General features: G+C 40.1%; 1 protein-coding gene across 5 annotated transcripts in view; it reads right to left on the bottom strand.

Annotated features, from left to right (window-relative positions):
• ADGRG6 (adhesion G protein-coupled receptor G6) overlaps positions 1-19,208 on the bottom strand; it is a 284,077-nt gene that overhangs the window by 98,554 nt on the left and 166,315 nt on the right. For 2 of the 5 annotated variants that reach the window (XM_082249114.1, XM_082249115.1), the window contains exons 5-7: positions 16,014-16,079; positions 12,067-12,267; positions 3,073-3,141 (exon numbers count right to left, since the gene is read on the bottom strand). In XM_082249114.1, coding sequence (XP_082105240.1) covers positions 3,073-3,141; positions 12,067-12,267; positions 16,014-16,079 — 336 coding nt within the window. The remainder of the gene's footprint in view (positions 1-3,072; positions 3,142-12,066; positions 12,268-16,013; positions 16,080-19,208) is intronic. The other 3 variants (XM_082249118.1, XM_082249117.1, XM_082249116.1) reach the window with 2 other exon arrangements.

Raw genomic sequence — 19,208 nt, forward strand, 5'->3', positions numbered from 1 at the left:
TGAACAGAGGCAGTGAGAGATCTGTGATTCAGCTTAGCTTAGCTGAATCACACAATCTTTCCCTGCCTCTCTGACAGAAGAGCCATCTGGCATTGTTCACATATCAGATGGCTCTCCTGTCAGTTTTGCCGAAGATCGCGGGAGGCCGACCACGATCTTCCTGAGGTCTGCGTGGCTCCAGTAGCGCATGCGCCGGCAAAACCGCGTGCACATAATCATGTAGATCTACGTAATTATGCGCAGCCGAGCCGCCCTGCTGCAGTAAATCTGCGCGGGGCGGTCAGCAAGTGGTTAATTTTCTCATTATACAAAATACATATATCCATAAAAAAGTAAAGAACACTCTTACATTTCATTTTCTCCCTTATTTCTGCCCACCACCACCCCACTTCCCCTCAATTCCCCTTCTTTATTAACCTTGCAAAACCTCCTTATCGCTTCTTTTCCTCCTTCTATCCTCAATTCAGACCCCTATTAGTTCCAGGTATCTCTTTGTACCTTTAAACTCTTTCCACCCTTTCCAAATATTAGCAAATATTTTGATTTTGTTTTCTCTCATATAAAACAATTCTTCCATGTTGTGGGTATGTTCTATTTTTCTAACCCAATCTCTTACAGTTGGGGTTTCTACTACCTACCACATTTTCGGAATTAAATATTTCACTGCGTTTATTAGATGGGGTATCACTGAATTTTTATATTGCTTATTTGTGAGTTTGGTACTATGAAAGAGATATGTTTCAGGGTTTTTGGGCATATTTACTCCTGTTATTTCCCTAATCTATACTATAATTTCCTGCCAAAATTTCAGAATTTTTGGACATTCCCACCATATATGTGTCATTGTTCCTCTTAACCCACATCCTCTCCAGCATAGCAGGGATTTTCCAGGTTGGTATTTCTGTGCTTTGGCAGGTATTATATACCATCTTAATAGACACTTATAATCCATGTCCTTCTTATTTATGTCTATAGCAGTGTCAACAACTAATTTCAGTATTTTTTCGTCTTCTTGTTCGCTCCAGTTTGCGTTGAGTTCCATCTCCAATTTTTCTAAATAAGGTGGGCTAACTGGCTCTGCCATTTTAGTAAGAATCTTGTAAACCTGGAATACACCTTTACCTTGACCTACAACCTTTAAGCTAAGGATCTTTTCAAATGGTAGTAGATTTTCTACTGTTCTTATCGGTTGAGGCAAAGTCTTTACAAATATCTTAATTCATCTATCAATAATACATCCCTTTTGTGTCTTAGTTGTGGCATTGTGCATAATTCCCCTCCATTCATAATATCTTTTAGCTGTGCATTTTTATTCTTTATCCATACTCCAAATAATGTCTCATTCCCTGGTGGAAAATAATTTGTTCCTAAAAGTGCTATTAGTGGTGAATTACAATCTCATTTCCCAATGTACACTATATTCCCAAAAGTATTGGGACACCTGCCTTTACACGTACATGAACTTTAATGGTATCCCAGTCTTAGTCCGTAGGGTTCAATATTGAGTTGGCCCACCCTTTGCAGCTATAACAGCTTCAACTCTTCTGGGAAGGCTGTCCACAATATTGAACGCTACTGACTAAGACTGGGATGCCATTAAAGTTCATGTGCGTGTAAAGGCAGGCATCCAAATACTTTTTGGTAATATAGTGCACATATGGTTTATTTTCTAACAAATGTCATTTCATAAGCGGTGCATGCTCTAGGGAAGTGGTGGTCAACTTTCTTGATGGGGGGGCCTCAAGCATGGGCCTTGATATCATTGAAGTCCTGCACATAACATGGGATATAGTCAAAGACTATGGCATTATAAGAAATGGTCAGAGACTGTGAACATAATACAAGAGATGGCGAAATACTTCAGACATGATACAAGAGAGACTGCGGACATGCTGAAGAAGTCTTTAGAGACTGTGAACATGCTATAGGAGTTTTTGGAGACTGAGTACATGCTTCATGTGACAGTCATTGATTGGAGACATATTACGCAAGACTGCAGGAAATTACTGCTATAACAGGGCAATAGGGAATCTCAGCTTAGTGTCTGCTGAGGGCTAAAGGGCCATAGGCTGGGGACCAGGGTCTTAGGAAATAAATGCAAGTCACCTAAGTGATGGCATATCTTTAAAAAATTGATTTACTCTAATGCCATATCATGTAGAAATAACGCTACATGAAATGCAAGCTGATACAACTGAAGGCATAAAACCCACTGAAAGTAAAAAGGCAACATTGCATGCTTTGTGAGGTACCACAGTGAACATGTGAACATGCAGACATAATATTTTAAATATGGCTTCCTGCATGTGAGTGGCAGCAAGGATGGTGTTCTAGCATCACAAGCAAATGTATTTTAAGATAGTGAGTGAAAGGCCTGGGCAAAGTTCCCCAATGAGGCATCTGGGAAAAGCAAAGGATCCCAAAATGAACAAGTATAGAGTACTGTCCCCTGCCAAATCCTATCAATATCCCCCCCACCACTCCCCTAATCATATGTTCCATTAATGTCGCTCATGGCTTTCTATAAAACCCATGTTATTGCCATTCTTATATGAAGTATTTTGCAATGACTGAAAATATTAAAACTAATAATGCAATATATCTTAATTAATAATGGCTTTAAAATTATAAATTCAATTAAATCATCAACACTGCTTGCTTTATTTGGATTTGCAGGGGAGATATTAATACTAACAAAATCCTGGTATAAGATATAGTATATCATCATTCTTCGAAGTCTTCAAAGTCAGCTGTACGTTTCAGGGAGTTGTAGGAAATGCTTACTCATAGAAACAACAGGTGATCTCTTTCATTCTATAATCTGAACTTTAACACAGTTTCTTAAACTTAAGTACCAGCAAACTCATAGATACACAACAATATGTTATAATATACTATAAATTATTTATAATAATTCATAATAATAACAACATACAATGTATTATATAATTTCAACAGCTGAAATATTACATAGCAGGGTCAGAAATTGTATGCTAACATCAGACAATGGTTGCAATCATCTAGGCTACTTCATTTACTTGATAACCAACAACATACAACATGGATTCTTACCAGGAACAGGTCTATTTGTGGCAATGTTAGTAGTGATCAAAGCAGATGGTAAAGCAGGTGTTACAGTGGCTGGTAAAATATAAAATACAAACAGTTGAAAGCATGGATAGCACAGCAAGTGATGGTGATGGTGATCAAAAAAAACAATGTGTTCAACATTTTAATTATGCAGATATGTGGAACCACTTTTAGTGTACACTTTTGTCATCTTTTTTCAAGTTAAAGCAGCTCAGCATAAATTTACAGCATGATGACGTGACTCCTATACACATGCGTGGAAGTGAGGTCAACTCCAATCCATAGGCCAGAGGTGTGCTTTGCAGCAGGGTGCTGTGACTAAAGGCTAGAGAGCCAGGTATCCAAGAGGGTTGAACAACACAGTCAAAAGGCCCGTACACATACCGATCGTCGGCCGAACGATCGGCTGTCTTTTTTTTCGAGGGCTGTCTTGTCTGTTGAAAAGTGCAAAAGACTGCACACGAATTTTGTCCGCCAACAACAGCCGACTGCAGAAGTGATGTCATGTGATGGTTAACTTTCCTGGTCTTTTTTCTTTTCTGAGCATGCCCAGTCTTGCAAATCTGCTGTCTGTCGGCCGAATTCTGTACTGACTGGCGAACAATCGGCCGTTCTGGTGTCGGCATATAAAAATTTTAATGCTTGCACGACAGATTCTGTTCGGCTGAAATTGCGCTGTCGGCTGTCGGAAGCATCATACTAACAAGCCGAAAATCGGCCGATCGTTTGACGGCCGAACAGTTTCGGCCGACAATCGGTACGTGTGTACGGGGCTTTAGAGACTGGTAAGAGGTACAGCGTGGTACTGCAGTTGATGCTGAGTAAGCATATGAGCCAGGTGGCTCAGCATTTTCCATTGTTTGTGTTTTGCTGAAGCTGAAGAAGATCCCCTGCATGGGAAGTCATCCGTTTGTGAACTTTTGCTTTCTTTTAAATAAAAGTGGACTACCAGGACCTTAAAAATAGTTCCTGTCTGCACTCTGCAGTGGACTCACTGTATAAATGCATCTGCCACGAGAGCTAACTACTCCATGTCACAACATATATATATATATATATATATATATATATATATATATATATATATAGGGCTTTTATTCATCTGGATCTTGGTGGAACTCAGTTCCACCACCTCTGGCTCAGGCCCTCAGCTCTCTGCTCACCACTATCACTTGTAAACACAGACATCCAGCTTCTATGTTTACCAGTGACAGCTTGTCTCCCAGTGGCTCCCACTGAGTGCAGAATGGGGACAAGGGAAAAGCAGGTGCCCAGGGTACACTGCGAATGCTGACACCCCTGCTGGATGATCTCTCTGTAAATGAGAGAAGCAGAGCCACCTACAGTGTGCGGGGAGGTACTAGAACCAGATGGGTGCTTCAGCTTAATACAGCAACAAAAGTAAGACTTGTGGAAGAGGGTGGAGCTTTTGGGGGGGGGGGTACATGCAGAGGTTAGAGCTGAAAAGGGGTGAAAGTGAGATGTGAATGGGGGATGCAGAGGTAAGCAGCTGTGGAAGAAGGCTAAATTCTATATTCTGTTTGTAGCGCACCCCTGAAATCTGCACGTAGCACACCCCCTAACTCTGCACATAATGCACTGCTGGTATTTAAACCCTCCCCCTATTAGTGAAATTGGACCACACCCACTATTTGGTGCGGTTTAGAGGGGTTGAGTTCCTGCACCTATTTTCTGAGGAAAAAAAGCCCTGTATATATATATATATATATTAGTTGGCAAGATGATGGATGACTCCCTTCCACATTCTGAGTGGGATGCTGGGACTGAGTTTATTTATGACTAAAACTTTTCAAACTTAACTCCACGTTTCCTATTATTCCTCTGATTGGTTAAAGTGGAGAGCGTGACATCATCAGCTCACCTCCCGGCCACATGCAATCAGAGGAAGCTTTGTATTCATTCATAGAATACAAAACTTTCTGTGAATGGCTCAGCAGTGCTCAGCCCCTGTCTATATTGTTACGGGAGTGGGAAGTTCTTGTCCCACTGCCTGAACAAAGTGCCATACACTGTATGCAGCTGAGACTGAGACAGAGTGTCCAGTAAACGCACCTGTTAATGTCGTAAATAGTGAGTTTGGGCCAGCTTGGCACAAACAAACTATTTAAAGGGACGTTAAAGGTGGAGTTAGGCTTTAAGTGCAAGTAGGATATATTGACTGCAACAAAAAAGACAAGATCACCCTGAAGTTCTAGTACCTAACATTCCGTTTAATTCAATTTTAAACCTAATTCTAAACACTAATATATGATTTCTGTTTTATTTGTATTTTTTGACCTTTGTTTTGCATCAAAATGTCTTTAAAACTGCACTTGCACTTTATATCAGTTGTGTTTATATTACATACAGTATGCAGAAAAAAATGGTCCTCTTGCAACCTTCTGAATGAAGCTTAAGAGAAAAGACAGGGATAATAATAAAACACTAACAGAGCTTCTAACCCTTTCCTGCTATATTCAAAACGGTGCCTAAATTTGGTATATCATCTTGTTATCATGTTAATTGCTACACTGCTGTTCCACTTTATTAGAATTTTATAAGTAGTACATACTTTATATCATATCCCAAAATATTTCACACTAGATCAGATTTGGTGCTGTACTTCAAAAGTTATCAGGACCTACGAGACTTAAGATGGCCATACATTTTACAATTTTCTTATTTAATTTCCTTTAGATTTACCTTCAACTATGTAGTGCAAGGGCCTGCCTGATTGCATACAAATTGAAAATGTTTAGGTTAACCTTATATTATATGTTTTTGGTAAATCTAAATGAGAATTGTAGAAGAAAATTGTATAATGTATGGCCAGTCTTAGTTTGCCTAAATTAAATGCTTCTATAAAAAAAAAAAAAGTCCAAATGTAAAGAAATTTGTTATACACAGAAAAAAATTCTCTGGCAGAAGGAGAGCAACTACTTCAACAATCAGTATTAAATTTATATTACTAAATAAATATTAACAAACAATAAATAGTTTCCAGATGTTCCAAAGTTACCCATCTCATGGATCTCATCGGCATTAGTCATGCAAAATAGAAAAGTAAAAGCTTATACTTTTTCCAAGCAATGGGGTTGGTTTACTAAAGGCAAATAGCTGTTCACTTTGCAAAGGAAGTTGCACATTGCAAGCAAAGTTTCCCTAGGGCTAATGTGGTGCATTTTCACTTTGCAAAGAATACCCAATCACATGCATGAAAAAAAAAATAAAGAGCATATTTGCTTGCACATGATTGGAATTGGAAGTCAACAGCGCTTCACCTTATTTAATAAGCTCTGAAGAAAATCCATTTGCAAAGCGCAACGTCCCTTGAAAAAGTGAACAATGTGTTTGCTTTTTATTACTTCAACCTCAATGTGTTTTGGCATTCTAATTATGTTGTCCAGGTTAAAGCTGAACTCTAGGCATTTAAATCTATTTGTGTCAGTGTAGCTGCATGTATATCTTGCCTCAGGGGTGAAACTATCACCATAGCTGCCCACGCGGCTGCCATGGGGCCTGCGCCATGAGGGAACCCAGTAAGGGGGCCCTTGGATAAGGAGCAGTTGGTGCCTCTGCAGTTAAACTGGGCATCTAGACATTTGCCAGCACACTGTGACAGCTCACCCCATTGCTGCAGTCATTGTAAACACAGAGCCATCAGAGGAAGTCTTCTACTAACCACTTCCTGTGTGCATCTGACAGATGACATCATCTAATGCAAAGCCCAACAGAGAACATAGATGATTTCTTCTGTTGGCTCTGTGTTTACAAGTGGCAGCTGCAATTGGGTGGCCTGTCACAACATGTGTGGGTCTTGCTGATGGAGGTCTGAATGGGTCTGGAATCATTCATTTGCATTTGGTCTGCAGGCAGCATCAGAGAGGTGAACAGAGCAGAGGACCTAGCAGCAACAGCAAGCCATTTCTATTGAGGTAATAAAATAATTCTACTAGTACATTAATATTATGTATCTTTTCTGCTGTACACCCCCTATTCTTTACCACCTCACTCCATAGGCCATACTGTAACATTTCCTATCACCTCATTCTGTATGCCATGCTGTACAATCTGGACCATCTCAATACATCTCAATACAAATGTTATACTGTACATTCCCCACCATCTCAAGCGATAACCTATATTGTAAGTTTCCCATCCTCTTACTCTGTATGCCATGCTGTACATTCCCTATTCTGCACCACTTTTGTTTCATATGACATACTCTACATTCCCCATCACCTCATTCTGTATGTCTTGCTGTGCATTCCCTATTCTACATGGCTTAATTCCATATATTAGGCTGCATTCACACCTGGGCATTCTGTAAACGCGCACAAAACCATGTGTTTTCGTGTGCGGTCACAGAACATGTGAAAAACACATGCCAAGCTTGCAGTGCCATTAATTGTTAAAAGCACCCCAAATGCAGCGATCAGATGCACATTTTCACAGTCAGAAAAGATGTCATAATACAAGGTTAAAAGATCAGAGCCCAATAGGGTGCCTGAGCTTCTTTGGAACTCTTGTTTTGCTTAGGGCAGCCAGCTGAAATGAATAGCCTGCCCTATACGTGTAGTGTGAAAACATGCATGAAATAACATGCACAAAAAACATACAGAAAAACAAGTGTGCATGAATTCCTAGGTGTAAACGTAGCCTTATGCTGTACATTCCCTATTCCAACACCTCATTCCGTATGCCATGCTGTATTGTTTCTATTCCGTAACGCCTCATTCTGTAAGCCATCTTGTACATTTCCTGTTCCACAATGACTTATTCTGTTCTCATACCATGTTGTACACTTCCTATTTCGCACTGGCTAATTTGCTTTGTTGTACATTTTATATTCAGTCCAAATTATATTTAGACCTAGTGCCATACTGTACATTCCCCACCATCTTATATTCCATATGCCATGCGGCACATTCCACACCACCTCATAGTCCATCCATATGCCATGCTGCACATTCCACACCACCTCAGATTCCATATGTCATGCTGGCATTCCGCATGCCATGCTGTACATTCCCTATTCTCAAATACCTCCTTCTGTATGCCATGCTGTATTCTATGGCCAAAGACACCCAAAGATGTTGCTAACAGAAGAGACTGGAGAGAAGATGCCAGAGCCATTAAAGGACTTTGCATACGTTGGACATCTGGAGCAGAGGTAAGTTTTGGATTTTAATTCCTCTTTAATCTGGAGTCCGTTCCTGCTGTATGAATTATGGATGTAATCAGAGCTATACACAGGGCTGGAAACTAACACCACTGTGATGGCTGATCAGTGGAGCAAGTACGGATTGTAAAGCATTCACTGTCAGCACTGTAGAGGGTTCAGTGAAGCAGGGCAGACATACTGCTTACAGAAGAGTATTCACCTGCACTACCCCCCTCTCCCCCTGTCTTTTCACACAGCTTTCAGACAGCTGATAAGTACAGCAGGCAGACTGAGTAAATCCTTTGCATAAAGCCAACAGTGGTGGTATCTCCTGGTCTTCCCCATTCCACTATTTGGCTGTCAGCAGTGCAAAGTAAAACAGAACTAGAATAGGCTTCAATGATCAAGCATCCTGTTTGATGCCTGTATGTCTATATAATGCAAAAGCATGAGTAATAGCAAAGGAGTTCTCCTGTCCCTTGTTGCAAAGCATGGCTGAATACCCAGCTGGGAGCCAGCCTTTTGCATTGACCACCAGGGTGCTTGGGAGATGCTGTCTTGCAGGGAACACCTATATATATAGATAAGGTGTCCTGCAGACACTTCTCCTGGCTAGCACTGTGAAGATAATTTTTCAAGGCTCTGTGAAGACATCGGAAAGATTTTCTAACATAAAAATCTCAGCTTTTGCTGAATTCAAAAGGTTAATGAACATCAACTAGGGTGGGAGCTACTGCAGCCCGGAGTTCAGCTTTAAACACAACTGATACAATTTCGAGTACATACTGTATTTAAAACAGTCTTTGCTGATGAAGTAATAGCATAGATAAAAAGGCAAACACTACTGAAAGGAGCATGAGACCCTTAAGCATAACATGCAAGAGACTGGAAAACACCTAAAATATACAGATGTTTATAATGATGCAATTGTGATTTCTGTTAAATGGAAATAGTGCTTTGATATCATATCAATATGTGAATTAAAGTTCAGCTGAATTTATATTAAAATCAACCTAATTCATTCCAGGTGCATCAAAACAAAAGGTTTTACAAAATCTTACACTTTGTTTTCCTAAGAAAGCATTAGCCTGTGTAGATAAACTTGTTTCCTGTAGAGAAGTCAGCCTTGGTCTCCCCGCAGAGGTGCAAAAACCCCCTGCTAAATCAAAGCTAGAGCTCTCCAATCATTATATTTACACTATATGTTTGCAAAGCTATTAATCTGACTCAGCAAAAGGTGTGTCAGACCTCTGCAGAGAGACTAGTGCTTCCATGCAGAGAGCAAGGATTCTTTGCAGCATGTTGGCAAATGCCAGGCTTTCCTATGTAGGCAGTGGCTGCTTTCTAAAGAAAACAAAGTATAAGACTTTGCACTATGTTTTAATCGTGTGAAATGTATTTAGCTGATTTAAATTAAAAGTTCAGTTAGGCTTTAAATATAAATTGACTCTTTCAAAATATCTATCACAGTAAGTTCATACATTCAAGCATTTAATTAGTAAATTCAGCAATCGTTTTAAGCAAATGTCAACTGCATATTTTAGTTACTTTTGTTTTCCAGGAAATGTTAACAAAAAGACACAAATTATATGGAAGATATGCTTTCTTACCATATGTGCTATTGGTAGAAAGAAAACGGTTAGTGATGATAGCAGTGGTTGATGAAAAAGTTACAATAGACGGTCGAGTTACATGAGATGGCATGGGCGATGATGTTACAGTAGATGGTCTAGCTACAGTGGTGGTTCTAGTAGTAGTAGATGTAGAAGATACAGTGGTGGCTGATCTTGCGATGGATGCCACTGTAGCTGCTAATAAACAGAAGATATAAATCACCAAGAACTGTGATGTAGCATAAATATGCAACATAACACCCAAAGGGAAATCAAGATGTGTATTTTTTTTAAATATATTAATATAAAAATCACTATTATCATCAGTGGTCAAGTGACAATCACAAGAGGCTTTCTCTACTAAATAGTTTAAAACAGTCTTTAAAGCTGATGAAGTAATAGCATAGATAAAAAGGGAAATGCAACTGAAAGGAGCATGAGAGATGAGACCATTAAGCATAACATGCAAAAGACAGGAAAACACCTAAAATATACAGATGCTTATAATGATGCAATTGTGATGTCTGTTAAATAGAAATAATACTTTGATATTAAATCAACATTTGCCTTAAAGTTCAGCTGAATTTCAATTAAAATCAACTTAATTCATTCCAAGTGTATCAAAAAAAAAGGTTTGCAAAATCATACAGTTTATTTTCCTAAGAAAGCATTAGCCTGTGTAGAAAAACTTGTTTCCTGGAGAGAAGCAAGCCTTGGTCTCGCTGCCGAGGTGCAAAAACTCCCTGCTAAATCAAAGTTAGAGCTCTCTAATCATTAGGACGCATTATATTTACATTATATGTTTGCAAAGCTATTAATCTTACTCAGCAAGAGGTGTGTCAGACCTCTGTAGAGAGACTAGTGCAGGGGTGTCAAACTCAATTGCATTGTGGGCTGCATCAGCATTATGGTTCCGCTCAAAGAGCCTGTTGTATCTGTAAGACTAAATGTCCAGAGCACCCCCCCCCTTACATCAGATGTCAAAAGCCCTCCCACTATCAGAAGTTAAGAGTCCCCCACCCCTGGAGCCTGCAGTCACTATATCTGGTATCCCCAGGAGGCGGCAGTCACTATATCTGATCTCCCCAGGAGCCTGCAGTCACTATATCTGCTCTCCCCAGGGGCCCTCAGTCACTATATCTGCTCTCCCCAGGAGCCGGCAGTCACTATATCTGATCTCCCCCAGGAGCCGGCAGTCACTATATCTGTGTCAGACCTCTGTAGAGAGACTAGTGCATGGGGTGTCAAACTCAATTGCATTGTGGGCTGCATCAGCATTATGGTTCCCCTCAAAGAGCCTGTTGTATCTGTAAGACTAAATGTCCAGAGCACCCACCCCCCCTTACATCAGATGTCAAAAGCCCTGCCACTATCAGAAGTTAAGAGTCCCCCACCCAACCTTATATCACAGCGCACCCCGTTACATTGTGCTGCTTCCAGGAAGAAGCTGGGTGTGGAGCTGGGAAGCATAAAGTGTAGGGTCTGGAGGAGGACAAGAGGGGGGCTGGAGTCAGTTGCCAAAGTCTACTGAATGCTGAGACCAGGGTAGGTGGAGAGAAGAACTTCTGCTGCACAGAGAGGAACAAGATCTGTAGAAGGAGTTCTGTCCTTCTCTCAGCTGCTGACTCCTGAGACAGGGGCAAGGGCAGAGACGAGTCTCTCTGCAACTTCACAGAGAAGTGCAGGATCTTGCAGAGGAGTTTTGCCCTCCTCTCTGCTGCGGACCAATGAGACAAGGGGGTGGGCAGAGAAGAGGGGGGTTTCAGCTCAGGAGAGATGCGAGGGCCACATGAAATGCCCTGACGGGCCAGATTCTGTCCCCGGGCCTTGTGTTTGACACCTGTGGACTAATGCTTCCACAGAGAGAGCAAGGATTCCTCTCTACAACATGTTGGCAAATGCCAGGCTTTCCTATGTAGGCTGTGGCTGCTTTATAAAGAAAACAAAGTATATGACTTTGCACTATGTTTTAATCGTGTGAAATGTATTTAGCTGATTTAAATTGAAAGTTCAGTTGAGCTTTAAATATATATTGACTCATTCAAAGTTTCCATCACAATAAGTTCGTACATTCAAGCATGTAATTAGTCAATTCAGCAATCATTGAAAGCAAATTTCAACTGCATATTTTAGTTACTTTTGTTTTCCAGAAAATGTTAACAAAAAGACACAAATTATATGGAAGATATGCTTTCTTACCATATGTGCTATTGGTAGAAAGAAAACGGTTAGTGATGATAGCAGTGGTTGATGAAAAAGTTACATTAGACGGTCGAGTTACATGAGATGGCATGGGCGATGATGTTACAGTAGATGGTCTAGCTACAGTGGTGGTTCTAGTAGTAGTAGATGTAGAAGATACAGTGGTGGCTGAAGTTGCGATGGATGCCACTGTAGCTGCTAATAAACAGAAGACATAAATCAACAAGAAATGTGACGTAGCATAAATATGCAACATAACACCCAAAGGGAAATCAAGATGTGTATTTTTTTTAACATTAATATAAAAATCACTATTATCATCAGAGGTCAAGTGACAATCACAAGAGGCTTCCACTACTAAATAGAATGCAAACAACAAGCATAATTCTGTTTTTTCAAAGGGTAATCTTTGCTCTTACAATATGACTGTTAGTGGTTTTTTCACTAACATAAAAATGAGAATGAGTAAAAATGATCAATTGTCAGAATGTACTGTTTTTTTTTTTTTTTTTGTTTTTTGTTTTTTTAGCATAACTTTTCTTCCCCGTTAAGATCATTGAAACTGTAGTTTAGATTTTGGCTAATAGTTTCAACATCATATATGCATTAGTGGTTTTAACTTTTCTTTGACTGAATATTAAAGACAGAAAAACGACAGTTAAAAGGCTTAGTTTTACACATAGGCTACTTGAGAAGAAGGTTTAGTTCGCTAAGCCATATTAGGGGTTTTCTTAGCAATGGGAGCCAATGCAAGCGGAAAATAATCACATGGCTGAAATTAAAAATTGTCATGGCAAATAACTTGCGGTACAGCTTACTGACTTAAGCCCGCTGCTTATACTGTTTTCCAATCTTTCCTTTACCATGGTAATACAAAGAGATAGAATTCAGCAAACACGATATCCACCTCAGAACTCTCTGTAGTTGCAATATTCTTATGTATACTTCTGTGCATGTTTTTGTATGTTAAAGTGCTTGTAAAGCCTCAAGGTTTTTCACATTAATGCATTCTTTGCATTAGGTGAAAAACCTTCTGTGTTACATCTCCCCCCAGAACCCCCCCCCTTTTCTTTCCTGAGCCCGATCTGATGCAGTGATGTTCACGAGCGCAGCAGCTCCAGCCATTGTCTCTCTCCTTTTGGACAAATTAATAACAGCACGAGCCATTGGCTCCCTCCACTGTCAATCAAATCCAGTGACACAGGATCGGGGGGGGGGGGGGCAGGGCCATGTCTATGGAAGCAGCAGCAAGACTCGGGAGCGAGCCTGCACGGGTCCCCCTATGGAAAGCGGCTTCCCATGAGGGCACCCGATGAAGAGGAGGGGCCTGGATCGCTAGCGGGGCACCCCAGGAGAAGAGGATCGGGGCTGCTTTGTGCAAAACTATAAAAAAAAAGGGGATTTGGTTTCAAAAGAGAGATAGTCCTATTAAACTTGGGAAAGTTGAGAGGTAGGCCAATGAATTAAACAAGGTGCAAATATTTCACCATAATAAAGAAGAAATGTATGCTGTTTATCCTAACTTAATTTAGAACTATAGGCAAAACTTTTTGTTTTTCATTTTGGATAGAGTAAGGCCCCTTTCACACATGGGAGTCCGTTTTTCTCAGCAGGGGATCGATCCGTCGATCCCCCACTGAGCAGGCGGATGGCAGCTCTGTCTCCGTGCTGTCAGGTCCCCTCTGTTCTCTATGGGGGAATCGGATGAGAACGGACCGCCTGTCCATTCTCATCCGATTCAATCCGATCCACTGGACAGATGGAAATGGGGTTTCCATCCGTCCAGATTTGACGGACCGGATCGGATGTCAGCGGACATGTCTCCGCTGACATCCAATGCCCCTTAGAGATGCATGGGGCATCCGTTCAGATCCGCCTGAAAAACTGACAGGCGGATCTGAACGGTCCGCTAATGTGAAAGGGCCTAAGGAAGGAATATAACCCCTGTGAGGTTTTTTTTTTGCCCTCTGTCCCGATGGGGAGATTTAGCTTCACTTCCTGTTCCATAACTAAAACAAGAAGTGAGAGGAAATCCCTGTACATTTTGGGAATCTCTTAGGGACCACCGGGTCACCAGAACTAGTGTCCCCACTGGAAGATTTCCCCTCTATTATTGGTCTTGGGACAACCCAAATTTGGGATTTTCTTTTACTTTTACTTTAAATTATAATGGTAAACAGGACAAATGGAGATGGTGAATCTCCCTAATGGAGACACAGACATCGATAGAAAAAGAAAGGTGTTCTAATCCCTCTCCCCTCTATCACCCCCCCCCCCCCAAAAAAAAATGCCTTTAGTTATTCTTTAATCACTGCATTTTCGAAGAAATGATCAATAGAAAAATTAATAGGCAGATAGATCGATAGATAGATAGATAGAGAGATAGATAGATAGATAGATAGATAGATAGATAGATAGATAGATAGATAGATAGATAGATAGATAGATAGATAGATAGATAGATAGATAGATAGATAGATAGATAGATAGATAGATAGATAGATAGATAGATAGATAGATGGATGGATGGATGGATGGATGGATGGATGGATGGATGGATAGATAGATAGATAGATAGATAGATAGATAGATAGATAGATAGATAGATAGATAGATAGATAGATAGATAGATAGATAGATAGATAGATAGATAGATAGTTTAGTTTTGGATTTAAGAATGACATTGTTTCTGTCTACATTCTCATTGGAGAGATCCACCCTCATTATTTGTCTTGGTGACCACTGTCACTAGTCACTAGGGAATTCAATAGTTTAAGCTGTCACCAAAACAAAACGTGGGAGAGGATACCCTCAAATGAGGACACATGTTCTGGTGACATATGACAATGGTGGGATTTAGCACTGATTGGGAGGAGATTTCCACTCACTTCCTGTCATTCCTCTGGGACAAGAAGCAAAGGGAAATCTCTCCGACAGGTACAACCAGCCAATAAGATTATTTTTTTAGATTCTCCAAAACTCTACTGGAATACAGAAACCAGAAAGGAAGTGATGTGATTAGATGCTTTAGACCAGGGATATGCAAACTGTGGCCCTCCAGCTGTTGCAGAACTACAAGTCCCATGAGGCATTGGAAGACTCTGAGAGCCACAAGCATGACACCTAGAGGCAGAGGCATGATGGGACTTGTATTTTTTGCAACAGCTGAAGGGCCACAATTTGCAAAACCCTGCTTTAGACAATACAGACAGATGCAACATTTGCCTTCGGGAATAAGGTTCATAGATTTTGAGTTGTCTGAAGCAACAGGCAGAATTACACATTCAATATACACTAAATACTACAATGCTAATTAAGCCTAGGAAGTTTTGGGCACAATGGTTCTTGCTAGGAATGCCATTACTATAACAGACAAAAGTTGGAAATACAGAACTAGGTCTACATCACGTACAGCAATTGCATTTACTAACACAACAAAAACATTCAGTTGTCGCGAAAATCAGTGAAACAGCAGAAATCTGAACGGTAAAACAGCTGTAAAAATAAAACATAACCCAATGACACCAAATAATAGGCAAGGAAAGAAAGTCATAAAGCCAGTCTGTAGAAAAGGTCAGCTTTCTATTGTGTAGCACAGTGCAGTTGTGATGATGATTGCTCAAGGTATTGATCAAAGCTGGTTCACACTGTGTGATTTGGCCTGCACTGAAAGTGACAAACCCAGCAGCATTGCTATATAAAAAGAGACCATTTAACAGGGCACATTGTAAAATCATAAACGCAACTCTTATTTCCATTCCATTGTTTTAGATCCTGTGTCATATATTTATAAGGATGACCTCATTATTAAGTTTCTAATTTAGCTACCTGTAAAATAGAGACATGGGGGATTTTATAAGTTAAAACAAACTTTTTCACATATTTCCATGACACTGTTTTAATAAAAACCCAGCATTTTTTAAGTATAGGTGACAAATTTCTACCTTGACAAACACCAGCCAGCTTTTCACAGGTAGTTGGTTGTGTTGGAATTGCTGGTAAGGATGTTCCTATAAGTAAAAAAAAAAAAAAAAAAAAAATGAAATGTAATATTAATTTATATACATCTGCAATAGATAATTCTTGTACCTAATGCCTAAGTAGACATGGCCAAGATGCAGAAATATGGAGCAATACTTGACAAAGGGACAGAAACATTTTAGAAAATAAATAGCTTTATGTAGATAATACTATATTAAATACATTCTACACAGAAAAAAAATATAACGTTATAACAAAAGCAGCCCCACCTACATACACTTACCACTCCTATACTCCCCTGTAGCTCCTTTTATTGGGAGCTGAAGGTAATACCCAACTGGTACTTCCAGGAATGGGATGGTATGATTCACTTAATGCGTTACATGGGCAGTTCATAACCTTGTGTAAGCTTCAACTCTTTCACTTGTAGCATACACAGGACTTCCTTTCATCCACAATGGCTGAACAAAGCACAAGAAAGGTAAGTATGTGTCTGTGGGGTCAGCATTGTCCAGTATGGGTAAATGCTACAAGGTGGAACCATCTAACACTATATAATAATATCAATTACAACAAGTTATTGACAAATCCTATATACAGTGCCTTGCGAAAGTATTCGGCCCCCTTGAACTTTGCGACCTTTTGCCACATTTCAGGCTTCAAACATAAAGATGTAAAACTGTAATTTTTTGTGAAGAATCAACAACAAATGGGACACAATCATGAAGTGGAACGAAATTTATTGGATATTTCAAACTTTGTTAACAAATACAAAACTGAAAAATTGGCGTGCAAAATTATTCAGCCCCTTTACTTTCAGTGCAGCAAACTCTCTCCAAAAGTTCAGTGAAGATCTCTGAATGATCCAATGTTGACCTAAATGACTAATGATGATAAATAGAATCCACCTGCGTGTAATCAAGTCTCCGTATTAATGCACCTGCACTGTGATAGTCTCAGAGGTCCGTTTAAAGCGCAGAGAGCATCATGAAGAACAAGGAACACACCAGGCAGGTCCGAGATACTGTTGTGGAGAAGTTTAAAGCTGGATTTAGATACAAAAAGATTTCCCAAGCTTTAAACATCCCAAGGAGCACTGTGCAAGTGTTAATATTGAAATTGAAGGAGTATCAGACCACTGCAACTCTACGAAGACCTGGCCGTCCCTCTAAACTTTCAGCTCATACAAGGAGAAGACTGATCAGAGATGCAGCCAAGAGGCCCATGATCACTCTGGATGAACTGCAGAGATCTACAGCTGAGGTGGGAGACTCTGTCCAAAAGACAACAATCAGTCGTATACTGCACAAATCTGGCCTTTATGGAAGAGTGGCAAGAAGAAAGCCATTTCCTAAAGATATCCATAAAAAGTGTCGTTTAAAGTTTGCCACAAGCCACCTGGGAGACACACCAAACATGTGGAAGAAGGTACTCTAGTCAGATGAAACCAAAATCAAACTTTTTGGCAACAATGCAAAACGTTATGTTTGGCGTAAAAGCAACACAGCTCATCACCCTGAACACACCATCCCCACTGTCAAACATGGTGGTGGCAGCATCATGGTTTGGGCCTGCTTTTCTTCAGCAGGGACAGGGAAGATGGTTAAAATTGATGGGAAGATGGATGGAGCCAAATACAGGACCATTCTGGAAGAAAACCTGATGGAGTCTGCAAAAGACCTGAGACTGGGACGGAGAGTTGTCTTCCAACAAGACAATGATCCAAAACATAAAGCAAAATCTACAATGAAATGGTTCACAAAGTCCAGACCTGAATCCAATCGAGAATCTGTGCAAAGAACTGAAAACTGCTGTTCACAAACGCTCTCCATCAAACCTCACTGAGCTCGAGCTGTTTTGCAAGGAGGAATGGGCAAATATTTCAGTCTCTCGATGTGCAAAACTGAGAGAGACATACCCCAAGCGACTTACAGCTGTAATTGCAGCAAAAGGTGGCGCTACAAAGTATTAACTTAAGGGGGCTGAATAATTTTGCACGCCGAATTTTTCAGTTTTTTATTTGTTAAAAAAGTTTGAAATATCCAATAAATTTCGTTCCACTTCATGATTGTGTCCCACTTGTTGTTGATTCTTCACAAAAAATTACAGTTTTATATCTTTATGTTTGAAGCCTGAAATGTGGCAAAGGTCGAAAAGTTAAAGGGGGCCGAATACTTTTGCAAAGCACTGTATATGAAATAAACACCTGAAAAATGATAATCACCAAACAGCTAAGGCAGCGCTGTTACATTAAAAAACAAATAGACTAAATGCATTAAAATACTGAAGTCCATGCATAGTACAAAAATGAAGAAAATAAGACCAAAACGTGATAGGTGATAAGCAGAAATGAAATCAATTGCTTATTAAGTGGATTTAGTCAGTGCTTTCACCACACCTCGTGTGATCCTCTCCCCTTTGGATGGAAAACTCAACAGGTTATGGACATAAATGCGCCTTAACTGAGTATTGGATTATTAAAATCACCCAGCGTCAAAAATCCACCTTACAGCCACAAAAGCGGATCACGCATCAGTCCACCCATAAACCAATGTGCATGCAATGAAGAAATGAGGTACATGGCATAATATGGTTTAAACCTTTATTTAATCGCCCATTAAAATTGCACTTACATGGTAAACAAAAATCACAAGCCATAAAATAATCAATGTGATCGGCGTATACGGAGTATCTCCCCGCTACTTGCTGAACGTGCTGCAAGCCTGGTGATTCTTGGGCTCCTCCATGTCCGCCGTCACACTATACTCGTCACTTTGTTAAAGAGGCCACGTGATCATGAAGCGGACTCGGAGAAACCCAGGAATCACCAGGCTTGCAGAACACTCAGAAAGTAGCAGTGAGATACCCTGTTTACGCCGATCACATTGAATGTTTTATGGCTTGTGATTTTTGTTTACCATTTAAGTGCAATTTTAATGGGCGATTAGGGCAATAAAAGTTTAAACCATATTATGCCTTGTACCTCATCTCTTCATTGCATGCACATTGGTTTATGGATGGACTGATGGGTGAGCCGCTTACGTGGATGTAAGGTGGATTTTTGACGTTGGTTGATTTTAATACTCTAATACTCAATTAAGGCGCATTTATGTCCATGATCTGGTAAGTTTTCCACCCAAAGGGGAGAGGATCACACG

The sequence above is a fragment of the Pelophylax lessonae genome (assembly GCF_965119305.1).
Source record: "Pelophylax lessonae genome assembly, chromosome: 3".
Classification (NCBI taxonomy): Eukaryota; Metazoa; Chordata; class Amphibia; order Anura; family Ranidae; genus Pelophylax; species Pelophylax lessonae.